The sequence below is a fragment of the Camponotus floridanus genome, unplaced genomic scaffold (assembly GCF_003227725.1).
Source record: "Camponotus floridanus strain SB8 unplaced genomic scaffold, Cflo_v7.5 scaffold70, whole genome shotgun sequence".
In the NCBI taxonomy this organism is placed as follows: domain Eukaryota; kingdom Metazoa; phylum Arthropoda; class Insecta; order Hymenoptera; family Formicidae; genus Camponotus; species Camponotus floridanus.
The window spans coordinates 697,230-711,109 of record NW_020229839.1 but is presented as its reverse complement, the minus strand read 5'-3'; the positions used below and the strand labels follow the sequence as shown (position 1 = coordinate 711,109).

Genomic DNA, 13,880 nt, shown 5'->3' with positions numbered 1-13,880 from the left:
AATAATATAAGCGGTTTTTTCCTAAAGAACCGAAAATGACGAGCTAGCATCTCTTTTTTTATAATATTTTAGGTGCGCACCATATTACCCATTCTTAATTTTATTTTACAGCATATTGATTATAATCAATGCATAGTCGACTTACATAATAAACATGTAACGATTAAAGCAGTAGTCATATTCATGTTGTTTTTAATTTTTTTTAAATTTAATTAAAATTTTTTTAAACAATTTTAATTTGATTTCTATATACATTGTATATTATACAATTCGTTTCAATCTAATTATTGTTGAAATTCTGGTTACGAAAAATATCTTTTAAAAAAACTAATTTTGGAAATGTAAGTTGTGCGCATACTAAATACAATATTATACAAAAAAATTTACAAATTACTACGCTCGGTTTCGCTACGACATCGTGATACATCAAAATGTCTACAAAGGATAATATTAAATTGCAAGAAAAATAAATATTGTTCCTCTCTGTAATCTTTTCGTCCACGACCACATATATATCTGTTCCAGAAAATAAAATTTCTATAAATATCTACGATAGTATATATACATATATATTTTATAGTAATTTCTTGAACACTATGGTCGGTAAAAATATTTGAGAGAGGTGTATGACACGATTATCCGATATAATCACAAAATTATAATATTAAATGGAAACGATGAGTGTATGATGTAAGTTGCTCATTAAAAAGGAAATAATATTGTCGGGATTAATAAAAAATGTTATGATTATATCATTTATGTGAAAAATTCATTTTTTAATATCAAGTGTCCTATTTTGTAGAAACATTATGTTTGATGTTCTCCTTCATCAAACTAACAACTTATATCGTGTTTTTTATCAGGATATATGTATCATGATATTTAGCATTAATTGTTTAAAGTACTTATGATGTTACGAATCATAAATCCAATGCGAGTAATACCTTCTTTTATAAAATCTATCGGGCAATCGATGAACGTCGATACCGTATGTTTCATGTTTCGGACATAACAAGTAATACAAGGAAGACGAATGTGTTACATAGATTAGTCACCTTTTTCTATAATATTTCATTGCTTCTATAATGCAGTATATTACGCGCTCTGCATGTTATCTAGTCCATATGTCGCTCATCCAATCGTCGTTTAACTCTTCGCTCGGTAGAACTTTTAATTTTCTCAAAGCTTCGAGATAAAATGTAAGTTCCGACGTGACCACGCCATGTTGCGGGCCACCATTGTTCACTATATTCATTTTAACTAATTGCTCCCTAAGTTTTTCTTTGAATGATGAATTTACCGTGCGATAAAGAGATTGTACTTCGATAGTAGGCAAAATTCCAGAGACGGCTTCATGAAGTTTCATTAGATAACTATGAAAGTAAAAGAGATATACATTTTCTAAGATATATATATTTTTAAAAATCACATTATTGAATATATATTGAGACATTTACCTAGAAATATTTCTGAAAGATTTGGATGGCACTGGGGGTCTTGCTGTCCATTTCGATATTTGTCCGCCTAACAAATTGTCTACGATAGTGAGAATTTTTCCTTCTATCTCACGCACATGCGCGCGAATGTCCCTTTCAACGCTATCTAATAAAGCCACCCCTCCACTTATACCGGATGTGCCAATGAATCCTCGACTAGGATTTTGTTCTGTGAGTTCTGTATATTAAAATACTGAGGATAAATATTCGTGTATCTATTTGATGTTAATTTTGATTTGATGTACAAATATTTGATATATTTTAAATTTTATCATGTGAACTTACCTTGGAAATGTGTCTTGACAAAAGGCATAAACCACAATATAAGTTTGAGACTTCGGGCCGCCAATACAAGTATCGTACTTGTAATAGTTTTTAAGCCTGCGACTTGCATTGCGCCCGCACCCAAAACTAGTTGACAGCATCGAGAATTATAATGTCTTAGTAATTCAGCTAATTGTCTTCCTATAGTTCCAGATAAGGCGACTAATTCACTGCCAGTCCTAAGAAAATATCGTATGTTATATTATACGTTGCAAAGTTTACAAATAGATTCTGTCTTTACCTGCAGTACTCGTGTATCATTTGTATAAGCATCAGAGCAGTACCAACAACGGCGAATTTCTCATCGTTGATCATAATAAAATTTTCTACACTCTCATTTCTCGTGTCATCTTCGCGCGTAAATATTTTAAGCGGAAAGCACTTGTTCTCGTATACATATGTCACTAGCGACTGAAATTCTAATGGCACGTCAGCTTGTTTCCACCTTTCGGACTCCAATAACAGTGTCAATTTAGTTTTGCGTTCATTATGAAAGCGTTGTACAAATTTACTAGCTTGTGCCTGTAAAAAAGATGATGAGAGAGTTAGTTTATCTAATAGAGTTAAAAATTAATTTTAAATAATACGCATGACGTGTGCATAAGTAATTACCTTAAATGCCGATCGTAACGCAGTACACTGCTTGCCGCACAGTTTTTCACAAGCGTGCGTAAATTCTTCGACCATATTGGCCAGCTGACAAACCTGAGCGGTCGTTGCTTTCTCGCTCAACCAAGAGCCCTTGTCGTTCCACGTTTGACCTTCTTTATTCTCCTCTAATTTATTCTGCGAGACATCAGCGATAATCTTGTCGTTATGAAGTTTATCCTTCTCGTTTGTCCCCGCCGAAAGTAAATTGCCCATTCGCTCGTGGCAATAATCACATACAGAGGTAATCATATCAGTGAGCTTATGGGTTACTCGCGTATGCTCTTCTTGAGTCAGTAATCGATCAGGTACTGATTCGTCAAATGAACCATCGCATAAACGTCCAGCTGACAAGTCCGCTGTGTCTCTCATTACATCATGAACTGCCTAATAAGAATATTCAATTATTATATATATATGCTATACTAATCGCTTTTCTTAAAAGTAATAATTAACTTAAAAGAAATAATGGTCGTCACAATCTCAAGATTGCAATATTATTTAATTTTCATAATTAAATACTCTTGTCATAATTAAATATTCTTCTACACTGTAAATAAGTGAAACAAAATTTCATATTTGAAATTCATTTTAAAAAATTTCTTTGATGTAATAAACAATCGTAAAAGATAATACAAAGTGAAGTGTATATAAGTGAGTTATAACCTTTCCGGATTGTATATACCTTAACTCGTAGTAGAAGTGATGTGAAAGATTGTATGGCATTATGGAGCAAAGTTAATCTTTCCGTCAAAGAGAGACCCCCGACTTCGAGAGCAGCCGCTTGCTGATCGCTACAACAGTCGCTTGCTGCCAGAGCCTCTATCACTCGTTGTTTCGTCAAGGCTCTTACGGTGGTTACAGCTTCCTCTTTGTACGTATCCACAAATTGAAAATGTTTCTGACGTAGTAGACCAGAAATGATGGAAACCAGTTTATCCTGTTCGTTGAGGTACAAATGATCTCACTGGGAAGAGATGTATGAAGGTTTGTTTGCTACGAACTAGGGATAGAATGCGGTTGCAAAAAGTTGTGGAAGTACTTACACCGTCTAAAACGGTATTCTCGCCGCCCAGTGGTCTATTGAGATCTGCTGTCGCATATCTTTGAAACTCAGTTGACAGCATCTTGTCCACGAGTTTCTCCATTTCAGTTAATTGAGAACTTAAATGTCTAAAATCAAATCAAATAAATAATTGCGTATGTGTAACGTTTCGATAATTTGTCAATTATTCCCTAAAGAAGATTGCGCGGATATTTACCTAAAGCTATGTATTCCATTCAATTCCTGCAAGAGAATTTCTTGCGTCGTGGAAATAAGATCTAATGCTGCAACATAATCTGGCGTAGATAGCAATAATTGTATCATGGGTTGACTTTGATGCACGGTTGCCATAAGTTTTAATTTCTCTTGCACCAATAATCTATTAGATCTAGCACGTTCTAGGCTAAATAAGAAGCACAAATATTGTGCAAAATAAATACATTGATACATAGATATAATAAATATATTATTACTGCATCCGTACATCCGAATATCCTGAAGCCGTTAGAATGTTATGCTCGTAAATGATTATTGTATTTCACTTATGAATAAAGAATTTATCTAAAATAAATAATTATAAACTCTCAACAATAAAAATAGTCAGTTGAGAAATGTATTCTCAATTTGGTGCGAATGTAACAATAATATATTTCTAAGATAAAAATATATTATAAAAATATATTATAAATATATTATAAAAATATATTATATTTTTATGTTATTTAATTTTCATGTTTCTTTAAGATATGCTCTTGTTTAATACATTTTTGAAACAAATGATTCACATGCTGTATATATACTTACCGTAAAATTTCTAGAGAATTTTTGACTAGATGCTTATCGACTTGATGAATATTCTTCCTGAGAGCTTTTAAAACCGTAATAGTTTGAGTAAGTTGTTCCATAAGCGCGTCATGAGATGTCATTGCATGGAAAAAGGCTTGAGATTTCGACGCGACTTGCTCCGCTATTCGGACTTCCACAATGTCTAGATAGTGACTAAGCTGTTACAGAATATTTTACATAATTCAACGACTGATTGTTGAAATCTTGGAAATTAATTTCGTGCATGAATTTACGAAATAATTATTTTTATAATGACAAAATATTTAAATTGATAAATGTAATGTTAGAGTATCAAATTCTTTTCTTCTTTCGTTTATAACTGTACCTTTTCTTGCATTTGCTTCACATGCAAAACAATATTGCATTCCTCGGTTAAAAGACCGTCTTTTGCAAATGGAAACACAGCATCAAAATTGTCCCTTTGTGAAAGATCTAAATTCGGTACTAAGAAAATCTTTGGAATACTAGCTAAATCAAATTGCAGCCGATCTGAAATAAAAGAAAAATATATTATAATATTTTTAAAAAAGTTGTTATATATAAAGAGTTATTTAAAAGTTATATTTAAAAGTTATATATAAAATTACTTATAGTTGTACTATATATTGTAAAATATATTAGAGAAAAATCAAATATAAGTCTGTGCAAGTTAATTATTATATAAATCTCGAGATATATACAAAGTTAAATTTAATATTAAAGCTTAAAAGAAATTTTGGTGAATTAAACTTGTATGTAATTGCATAAGAAAACTAAGTTTTTTCTTAATTGAATTTAAACAAATTTTATTTTTTAACAAAAAAATATTATATTCTTTGTAATAATATATCCTTGTTACTAATGTTTTTTTGAGTGCATCATCTATGTACAATACATTAAAGACCATAAATCATTTACCTAGTGATTTCACCTTCCTAAGGTTCGGAAAATTTTGGAGTAGTTCATTTGGAGTAGTTGGCCTATTTGCACTTGAATTCATACGTGAATGTTTTCTATATCTCTGAAAGAATAAATATAAAATAGATTTTTTATTATTTATTATTTATACACACAAAATAAAAACATATATCAGAAATTATTAAAAATAATATTTCCATTAAAGAAATTTTATATTTAGTATAAATATTGATTACCCTTGCAATTTTTTTTAAATATGTCTCAAAATGTTGCATTGTGATCTCAGGAAGGTAAGGACTCTTTGGAATATCCACTTTTTCCACAAATCCATCTCCCCAGGTACGAGTTAAAAAATTACTCTGCTTTCCTTTGAACGGATCGTTTAGGACAGCAGGTAGATTTTGTGAAGCCGAATAAACGGTCCACGACGAGCCGATTTCGGACTGACCGTTACTTTTTCGTTGTTGTTGCATAGCTGCGTGTTTAGTGGCGTGTGCTATATAATCCTTATCAGAGACACCTTCCACAGGAAGACTAGTGCACACCTCATTATAGCCATAGAGACATACAAAGGATCCACCTTCTCTGGAACAATGTTGATCTCTCAGGTGCCTAAAACAAGTTGTAAAATAATGCAGTTGTAAAATAATCATATACTATTAAATATAATTAAGTAGACACATTTTTTTCAAGTATTATTAAAATGAGACATGAGTATGCGTTTTTTGGAATATAATCAGACATTACATTGAAAGCAACAATTTCGAAGCATGACTTTAAATTGTTCGATTATGAAAAAAAGAATCGCGAAATGTATCATCGTTTTAATAAAAACGGAGCGACTAACTGACAGACATTAGACAGATGGACCCACCTAACGAAGTCTTGAATTTGCTTGAATGTCTGGTTGGTGCAATGTTCGCATACGAAAATCATGGGTACCGTGTCGGATCCTCTCGCAATCTTTGCCATTGCCCGTATGTCACCTCAGCTCACCATCGTGATGTCAAGAGGCGCGTTTCGGAGCACTGCTCGGCTGGAGAGATTCTCGAGTCTCACACGCACGATCGCTTTTAACATGTACACGTCCCCACTTACGAATACACACGTTTTATGTGGTTTTACGATATGTACACGTTGGCCAACTCAAAAACGAGACAGCCGGCTCAGCGAAGGTCACTAACAATAGTCCCTTCACACATGATCTCTCAAGCTCCCTTTTGATAAAATTTTTATTATTCATAAACAATGCGTTTAAATTATGTTAATGAGTATGATCATGTTAATGAGTCATTGTTTTCAATGCGCCGCGCATTTTTGATGACTCATAATTCGTATTTCTCGGAGCACGAATTACTCTTTCGAAGACATTGTGAACACGCGTCTCCAACGTCAGGCGCAAGACTGGAATCGAACCAATATGAAACGTGCAACGTGCCATGTGCCATCACAATCTTCTTCAGATGGCGTATTGGTGAATGGAAGAATTTACTGTCATTTTCCCTCCTATGTTACTCCGATTTTCCTTGCCTACAGATCGCTTCAAAAGACGTTAAACGTTTTGAGATATATCCATTTCACAAATAAATAATTATATTAGCAATCACTGAGAATAAATAAGCTTGTGAATGTGCAATTCGTACAATCTCTACAATTCGATTTAATATTATTTTATTTTCGATAATTTAATTTTATGTGCAGTATAAACTATAGATGTAAGATACAGTTCAACAATAGTATATACATTCAACTTGAAGGATTTATTCCATTTGAAGCAAAAACAAGTATTGACTTTGATTCATTTCTTCGATTCATTTCTGAAAAAAATATAAAATTAGCATTTTTATAACAGTAGTAGCAACTTTATAATAGTAGTAGCAACTTTAATTTTTTTGAAATATTTAGGAAATCATTTACTTTAAAAAATGCATTTTTTTATTATTTATATTTCAATAATTTAAATAAATTATATAATATTTAAATTATGTACTGTTATTCTTTAATTTTTATTTTTTTGTGTGAATTTTTAGCAAGAAATTCATTTTTATTATTTTATTAAATATTAATATTTCATATTAATATTTGATATTTTAACTTATTTAGAAATAACTTTCTAAAAAATTAGATTCCATCGATAATATTCGTATTATCGTCGATAATATCTGATATTAATACGCGATAAAAAAGTATATATAAATTTCTATTATTATTGTTATGTACATATGTATAATAATAATAATAATAATAAAATATGTGCATAATAATAATTCTATATATAATTTTGTAGGAAAAGAACATTTTTTATATTCTACGGATTAATTTATATGATATTTAAAACAATAGCATAAGTTGTGCAACAGACTTTATTTGTATGAAAGATCAAATATTATGAGAACAATTTTGTATGAGTTACTGCAATTTTATTTTTTGTTCATATAGAAAAAATATTACTGACACATGTAATCGAACTTAAGGGATTATTTTGTTGAACGCTTTTTTAAACGGGCAATTTGTCATGTTTTCTATCACAAAATTATTTCATAATTTTCCATCAGATTATGTTGCTTTATTTCTTTGTGTTTCTGCATTTATTACGCTGTTTTATCATTTGCTCTTCTTCAATGTTTCCGATTTTTTTCAATGTATAGTTGCAGCTGTTAAACTTCTTATTAACATTATTATGCGTAACAATAGAATGTCATTATTTTCGATATAAAATGGCTATTTGTCCTCTAAAAATCAATTATTTAAGATGACATTGTATAGTATATGTAAAATTATATCGCAAAAAGATTCGATAGAAAATATCTGCAGTATCAAAAAAAAATTTAACTTAACAAAGATGAGTAAATGATAGTCTGAAAATTCTTTTCGCGAAGTAAACAAGAATAATTGACGAGTATATATAAACAGCTGTCCCTGCGCTATTATCATTGACAATTTGATCAGATGATATCGATTCTCTAATTTATTCTTGTGATCGTCTCGTGTTGCGCGACTGGCAATAATCCAAAATTTGCATTGCGAATGAATTAAATGAGACAGATGTTGCATGACTCCTCCAATTTAAATGATAATAATTATTGACTTTAATGCCAACGATTATTATTATTATCGTTCTCGCTTGTTCGTGGTAGAGGTGGTGGTGTTGGTATGGCTTGACTAATCTGCAAAGTTTGTCTCATTTGCTCCTGCTCTTGCTGTTGTTGATGCTGATTTCGGCGTACTTCGTGAGCCAGTAACTTTTGACGTTTCTCCTCCATCAATCGCTCACGATGCTTGTGTATATAATCATATATGTTTGGAAGACCCATAATCACACAGGCTGATAATGCTGATCTGCATATATTCATATCTGTTGCCTCATACCTGCGTTTATGCATTGTAGGAATAAATATTATAATTTTTACACAGAAAAGTAACTAATGAGATTTAAATGCTTGTATCAGCAGACACTTCTTTTTTCTTCCAAATTTAATTGTACAGAACGTCTTATAAATTTTCAATATTTTGAATTATATAAGAGAAATGTGTCCAGAAAATTGAATCGAGGTGCGAGGTTTTTAAAACAGACATTATTATGTCATAGTTAGATTTTTAACTGCTTATATTATCTTTATATATTATTGCTTTCCTATAAGAGTTATAAAATGATTGATAAAAAATTGATTACAGAAAGATTAGTTACCATTCGTTTGTTTTTTCATCGTAACATTCCACCTGGTACGTCGTAGTAACACCATTAAATCCACCGATAGCAAAAATCATATCGTCAATGACTTCAATGGCGAAATTGCTACGCGGATTATACATATCCGGAATATGGCTCCATGTGTTCGTAGAAGGTTTATATTTTTCCCCGCTGCACATTCTCGATATTCCATTAAAGCCTCCTTTATAGACAGAGATTGTTAATTTTTATTTTATATATACGTAAACCTATGTATGAAATAAAAAGTAATTAAAAAGACAAACTTTTTTTTAAATTTTACAATGATGACATTTTGATATTTGTGCATGATTGATAATATTCAGTTAAATATATTCAAGGCATACTAAGATAGTTTCAAGCGAAAAACAGTTTTGGAAAATTTTCTCGTTTATACAAATATTTGTATATATGTTTTACAATAGTAAGATTTCGTTCGTAAGTACATCTTAATACCGATAACATAAACGTAGCCATGATAAGATATGCATGACACGCCACTCCTACGTGACCTCATTGCAGTTATCATTGTCCATTGGTTGGTGTTTGGATCATATACTTCAGCTGTATTGAGACAATCGTGCCCGTCGAAACCGCCCGTAATATATATTTTGTCTGTAGAATGAAAAATTATAATGATCGCTATATTGCAAAAATAAAACTGACAGAAAAGCACATCCGAAATTTGAAAATTTATTTATTTTGAAGCAAAAAAATTATCTTCTTAAAGATATATGTATATATTTTTTTTCATTACATAACTTTCTTGTAATATATTTTTTCTGTTAATGCTTCAATTATTTATCTTCATGTTTATATTATATGTAACAAAAAAATTATTAATATAAATATTACATTAAAAAAATATTTTATAATATATTTATTCATCTCATTATTTATTTTTAATATAGCTGGATGCTGCAACCACTATCTTTTGACGAAATAAAACAAATGTATCAATATGCTCATTTTAAAGATCCAATAATACCATTCAAAGTAGTTGCGCTGGCATCAGATCTCTGCACGTTCATAGGTGCAATGAGAGACCACTGATTTGTCTTGTAGTCATATCGCTCCGCTGTTTTTTGTCGATGATATCCATCGTATCCTCCCATTGCATAGATTAAATCATTCAAAACTGCCACACTAACGTAACATCTGTGACAAATAGATTAAGCCTGATGCGAGCTTTCGTTGCCAATGATATTAGAGGAGCTAGTCACTTCAGTTATATTGTTTGTACAATATCTATACGTACATACACACATTTTACTACATCAAGCATTAGTGCTATTATATAATACAATTAATTTGTGATCAATTAAAAAATGTGCATTTAAATATGATTTTGAAAGTATATACATAAGTATGATATTTCTGTCATTCCTTTATTCTATATTTATTCTATATTTATCATTCCTTTATTCTTATTATCTACATTGTAAATAAGTGGAATAAATAAGATCCAAAAAAGTCATCCAAATCTTTCAGAACTAGTGACTAGCCCCTCTGAAATATATTTGACCTTCTAGCATTCATGGGAGCAACTTCTCGCCACACCTTGGTCACCGCGTTGAAACAACGACAACTGTTGAAATAATCGACTCCATCAAACCCTCCGATGACGTAGATATTGAATCCGATTACTGCGAGTCCATGATAAGCTCGGGGACTGGTGGGATCTGTTTCTTCAATCTAGAAAACAAAAGATCTAAATAATTAACTCTGTTGAAATTGTGTTTATTTGAATTTCAGTATAAACATGACTTAGAGAGAATCATGAATGTTATGTTATTTCAATTTCTTTTTATGAAACAAATGGATTAATGCCAAATAAATAATAATTTGTATCTATTTATTATATATGTATATGGTTTTACATTATATTAATTTATATTTCTCGTACATATATGTACGATGTATACATCGTGTTCCTTTATTTGTTATTACATAATACGTGCGCATAAAAACCTGCGCTCTCATTGCCTCTGACTATTTCTGTTTAATTTATATTTCTCGATTTTTACAGTCTACTTTGCGATTATGCATAATGAGACGATATTTTTTCGTTATGTTAAAAAAGTTGTACATTAAAATATCATTGATACTACCGGAATCCACCGATCTGCTCTCGTATCATAAGTCTCGATATAATTTGTCGGCGAGCCGCCGCTCCATCCACCGATGGCGAACAGAATTTCATGCGGAACTCTAGGTCGCGCGATTTCCGGTGTCGGCACTTCTCCGTCTTTCTGGGTGATCATCTCCAAATCATATAGAAATTTCAGAGTTTCGATGATGATGGGTCTACACGCGTCATTACCCACGACATAAGGATGATCCTTGACATTCTCCAGAAAAAACTGCGTGTCTAAGAGACCGAGTCTAATATTCTTCATTAGATCCACTATGTAATCTTTTCTAGATTCTACATCGTGATTTATCCATCTTAGTATTAATTCCCAAACTGTTTGCTCGCTTTTCACGTTTAATTCATCGGCACCTACTAATGGCTTCAATTCCTCGATAGGTAAATGTAAAATTTCTTCGCTTCTCTGAGATACCTAATGTAAGAGAATGAAATTGAACAAGAAAAGGAAAATAAAATATGTGAATAAATTATCATGCTGATCGAACCTCGACAAAATGTCCTACAATAAAACGATAAGCATCATTTTCCAACTTTTTGCAAAAATGTTGACGAGCAAATCTCATTACTCCGATACAATTTTCCGGCGCCAAATTATCTCTTAGATAATCACAGCACAAATCAAGTACACCCAGAATGCTTAAATAATCTGCCGTCGTTAACAATTCGCATACATTTTCACGATTTACATCAATAGATCGCAAATATGCGTATTCCAGCAAGAGATTCATCATCGGGCTTGTCACACCTGGTAAAAGGACATCGGTTTTCTCACGCGAATGCAATGTAGTTGTGAATAATGTCCTGCAAAATGAATTAGGCAATAAAAATTGCGAAAATTAATCTGATATTTATGTTAATTAATATATAAATTTATTATATTGCATATTATAAATTTTAATAAGGATAATATTTATTTTAATAGAAATTTATTATAAAAATTAAAATAATAAAATCAACAAGACTAAAATTATTAAATTCTATAGATTGTTATTGTAAGAGATATTCACACACATTAACCCTTTCAGCTGCCAAACAACAATATATCATCGTTAGCTACTTTTTTTATAATTGTAAATAAATATTATTTAGTGTGATTTTTAACAAATATTGAAATACTTTTGTTGATTAATTTTCTCTTTATTTCTTGATATGTTTCTTTTTAAATTTTATAATTATCATTTTTTATAAAATTTTTATAATTTTTTTTCTTAAACCTTATCAAACTACAACTTGGTTCAATATTTTTCATTCAGATACAACTTTTTTGGTCGGCATCAAAAGGGTTAATGTTTTGCATATAAAAATTCATATATTTCTCTCTGAAATTAATATATTTACGCATTGATAAACAAAATTATTTTTTTCTTATGTAATGGCTCTCTCTCTCTCTCTCTCTCTCTCTCTCTATATATATATATATATATATATAATATATAATATATATATAATATATATACAAATACATAATAAGAAATTCGAAGAAAATATGTCAGATAGAATTAAAAACCTGAAATAAATACTGCATGCCGAAAGTATAGCTCGATGAATCGGAAAAACACCACCGTCCTCTAATCTCAATACTGCATCACAAAGCAAATTATTTTGTCGGAAATCATAGAGCGATTGCATCGCTTGCGTACTCATGCAACGGCCCCCGCTTTCGGCTATTAAACGTTGATTATTTCCATTACATTTTTCATCTTTTTTGCTGCTCGTACTTGGTTCTACATCCATATCAAAATAATTGAGACGTTTGATGGCCTCGCAAAGATATTAACGCGTAAATTGCAACATTAAAATATTTTTATTAAATTCAACAATTTTTCTTCAATAGATCTACGAGAAAGAAAACAAATAATGTATTACTTTAATGCAGAGTAAAATAAGTCACAATTTAGTATTTTTTAGTATAAATTTAAATATAATATAGTACTGAAAAAATTATACAATTATAATTTAAAAAAATTATTTTATTAATAAAATAAGATTAAAAGTTAAAGATGTATCGATTAACAATTTCTTATTACAATGAAATAATGTATCAAAATATAATTAATAAATATGATTAATAAATTACTAACAAAACAGTTTTGAGTTATATTGGTTAAGTATATATGCAAGAGAGAGAGATTATTATTATAATGATACATTTATATAATCGAATTATTTCGGATTAAGTTATCAAATTTTTAAGATTATATATATAACTTATATATTTAATTTATTTTATACTTACTGAATATAGAGAATAATTATTTCCTGAGAATTTAGTAATCGCGCGGGAGGTTAGCAATTCGTATCTTGGTGCAGATTGACTTTTACAATTTGCGACTTGACAATTTTTCGATCTGGGATGAAGTCGTGATTGCAATAAAGTCCCGCTTGCGATCAGTTGCTGAGAGTGATTAACAATGGCTGAAATGTATTGTCGTGTGTTGGGCTCATATGTGCTGGAATTTGGAATGTGTCAAAATTTTGACACGTGGATGGAAAGATCGAAGACCGATTCGCGAACTGAAGAAATGCAGAAGGCTATGAAGGGGAATGTGTGAAAGCGGTGAGGGGATTGTTAGAAGGAGATACAAATTATTTTGTATGATTTTAAAAGCGAATAAATGTCGCGTTTGGCTGTGACATGTGGTCTTACATGTCCGCCGTTCAATCAGAGACTGTTGCTCGACAAAAGAGATCCTTCTGTTCCTGCTTCATACCGAGCCTGAGTTTATTAACAAGTTTTTGTTATTAATTAAATTATTAATTTAT

At 30.7% G+C, this 13,880-nt stretch overlaps 2 protein-coding genes across 2 annotated transcripts; both read right to left on the bottom strand.

Moving 5' to 3' along the window:
- Positions 1–598: 598 nt before the first annotated feature.
- On the bottom strand, positions 599–6,654 carry LOC105257272 (vacuolar protein sorting-associated protein 54). Its single transcript, XM_011267774.3, has 13 exons — positions 6,131–6,654; positions 5,493–5,868; positions 5,257–5,359; positions 4,685–4,848; positions 4,318–4,517; positions 3,731–3,916; positions 3,515–3,641; positions 3,154–3,408; positions 2,433–2,855; positions 2,062–2,342; positions 1,782–1,999; positions 1,458–1,674; positions 599–1,373 (listed from the first exon to the last, which is right to left on the bottom strand). Exons 1-13 carry the CDS (start codon positions 6,226–6,228, stop codon positions 1,112–1,114), a joined length of 2,910 nt encoding a protein of 969 aa, XP_011266076.1. The 5' UTR covers positions 6,229–6,654; the 3' UTR covers positions 599–1,111.
- A 947-nt stretch (positions 6,655–7,601) lies between these two features.
- On the bottom strand, positions 7,602–13,863 carry LOC105257273 (kelch-like protein 10). Its single transcript, XM_011267775.3, has 9 exons — positions 13,354–13,863; positions 12,625–12,953; positions 11,603–11,918; positions 11,077–11,529; positions 10,491–10,660; positions 9,954–10,123; positions 9,422–9,580; positions 8,945–9,149; positions 7,602–8,625 (listed from the first exon to the last, which is right to left on the bottom strand). The coding sequence occupies exons 2-9, from the start codon at positions 12,849–12,851 to the stop codon at positions 8,346–8,348; spliced, it is 1,980 nt and encodes a 659-aa protein (XP_011266077.1). The 5' UTR covers positions 12,852–12,953; positions 13,354–13,863; the 3' UTR covers positions 7,602–8,345.
- Between the last annotated feature and the right edge of the window lie 17 nt (positions 13,864–13,880).

What these genes read in the sequence shown, in the direction of transcription:
- LOC105257273 (XM_011267775.3), bottom strand. Translation starts at nt 12,851, where the DNA reads ATGGATGTAGAACCAAGTACGAGCAGCAAAAAAGATGAAAAATGTAAT. An exon ending in GCTCCCATGAATGCTAGAAG is followed by an intron (nt 10,124 to 10,490) that starts GTCAAATATATT and finishes TATTTGTCACAG; the next exon opens with ATGTTACGTTAGTGTGGCAG. An exon ending in TGGCTACGTTTATGTTATCG is followed by an intron (nt 9,150 to 9,421) that starts GTATTAAGATGT and finishes CTGTCTATAAAG; the next exon opens with GAGGCTTTAATGGAATATCG.
- LOC105257272 (XM_011267774.3), bottom strand. Translation starts at nt 6,228, where the DNA reads ATGGCAAAGATTGCGAGAGGATCCGACACGGTACCCATGATTTTCGTA. An exon ending in TGAAGCAAATGCAAGAAAAG is followed by an intron (nt 4,518 to 4,684) that starts GTACAGTTATAA and finishes ATTCTGTAACAG; the next exon opens with CTTAGTCACTATCTAGACAT. An exon ending in TCTTTCAGAAATATTTCTAG is followed by an intron (nt 1,374 to 1,457) that starts GTAAATGTCTCA and finishes TTACTTTCATAG; the next exon opens with TTATCTAATGAAACTTCATG.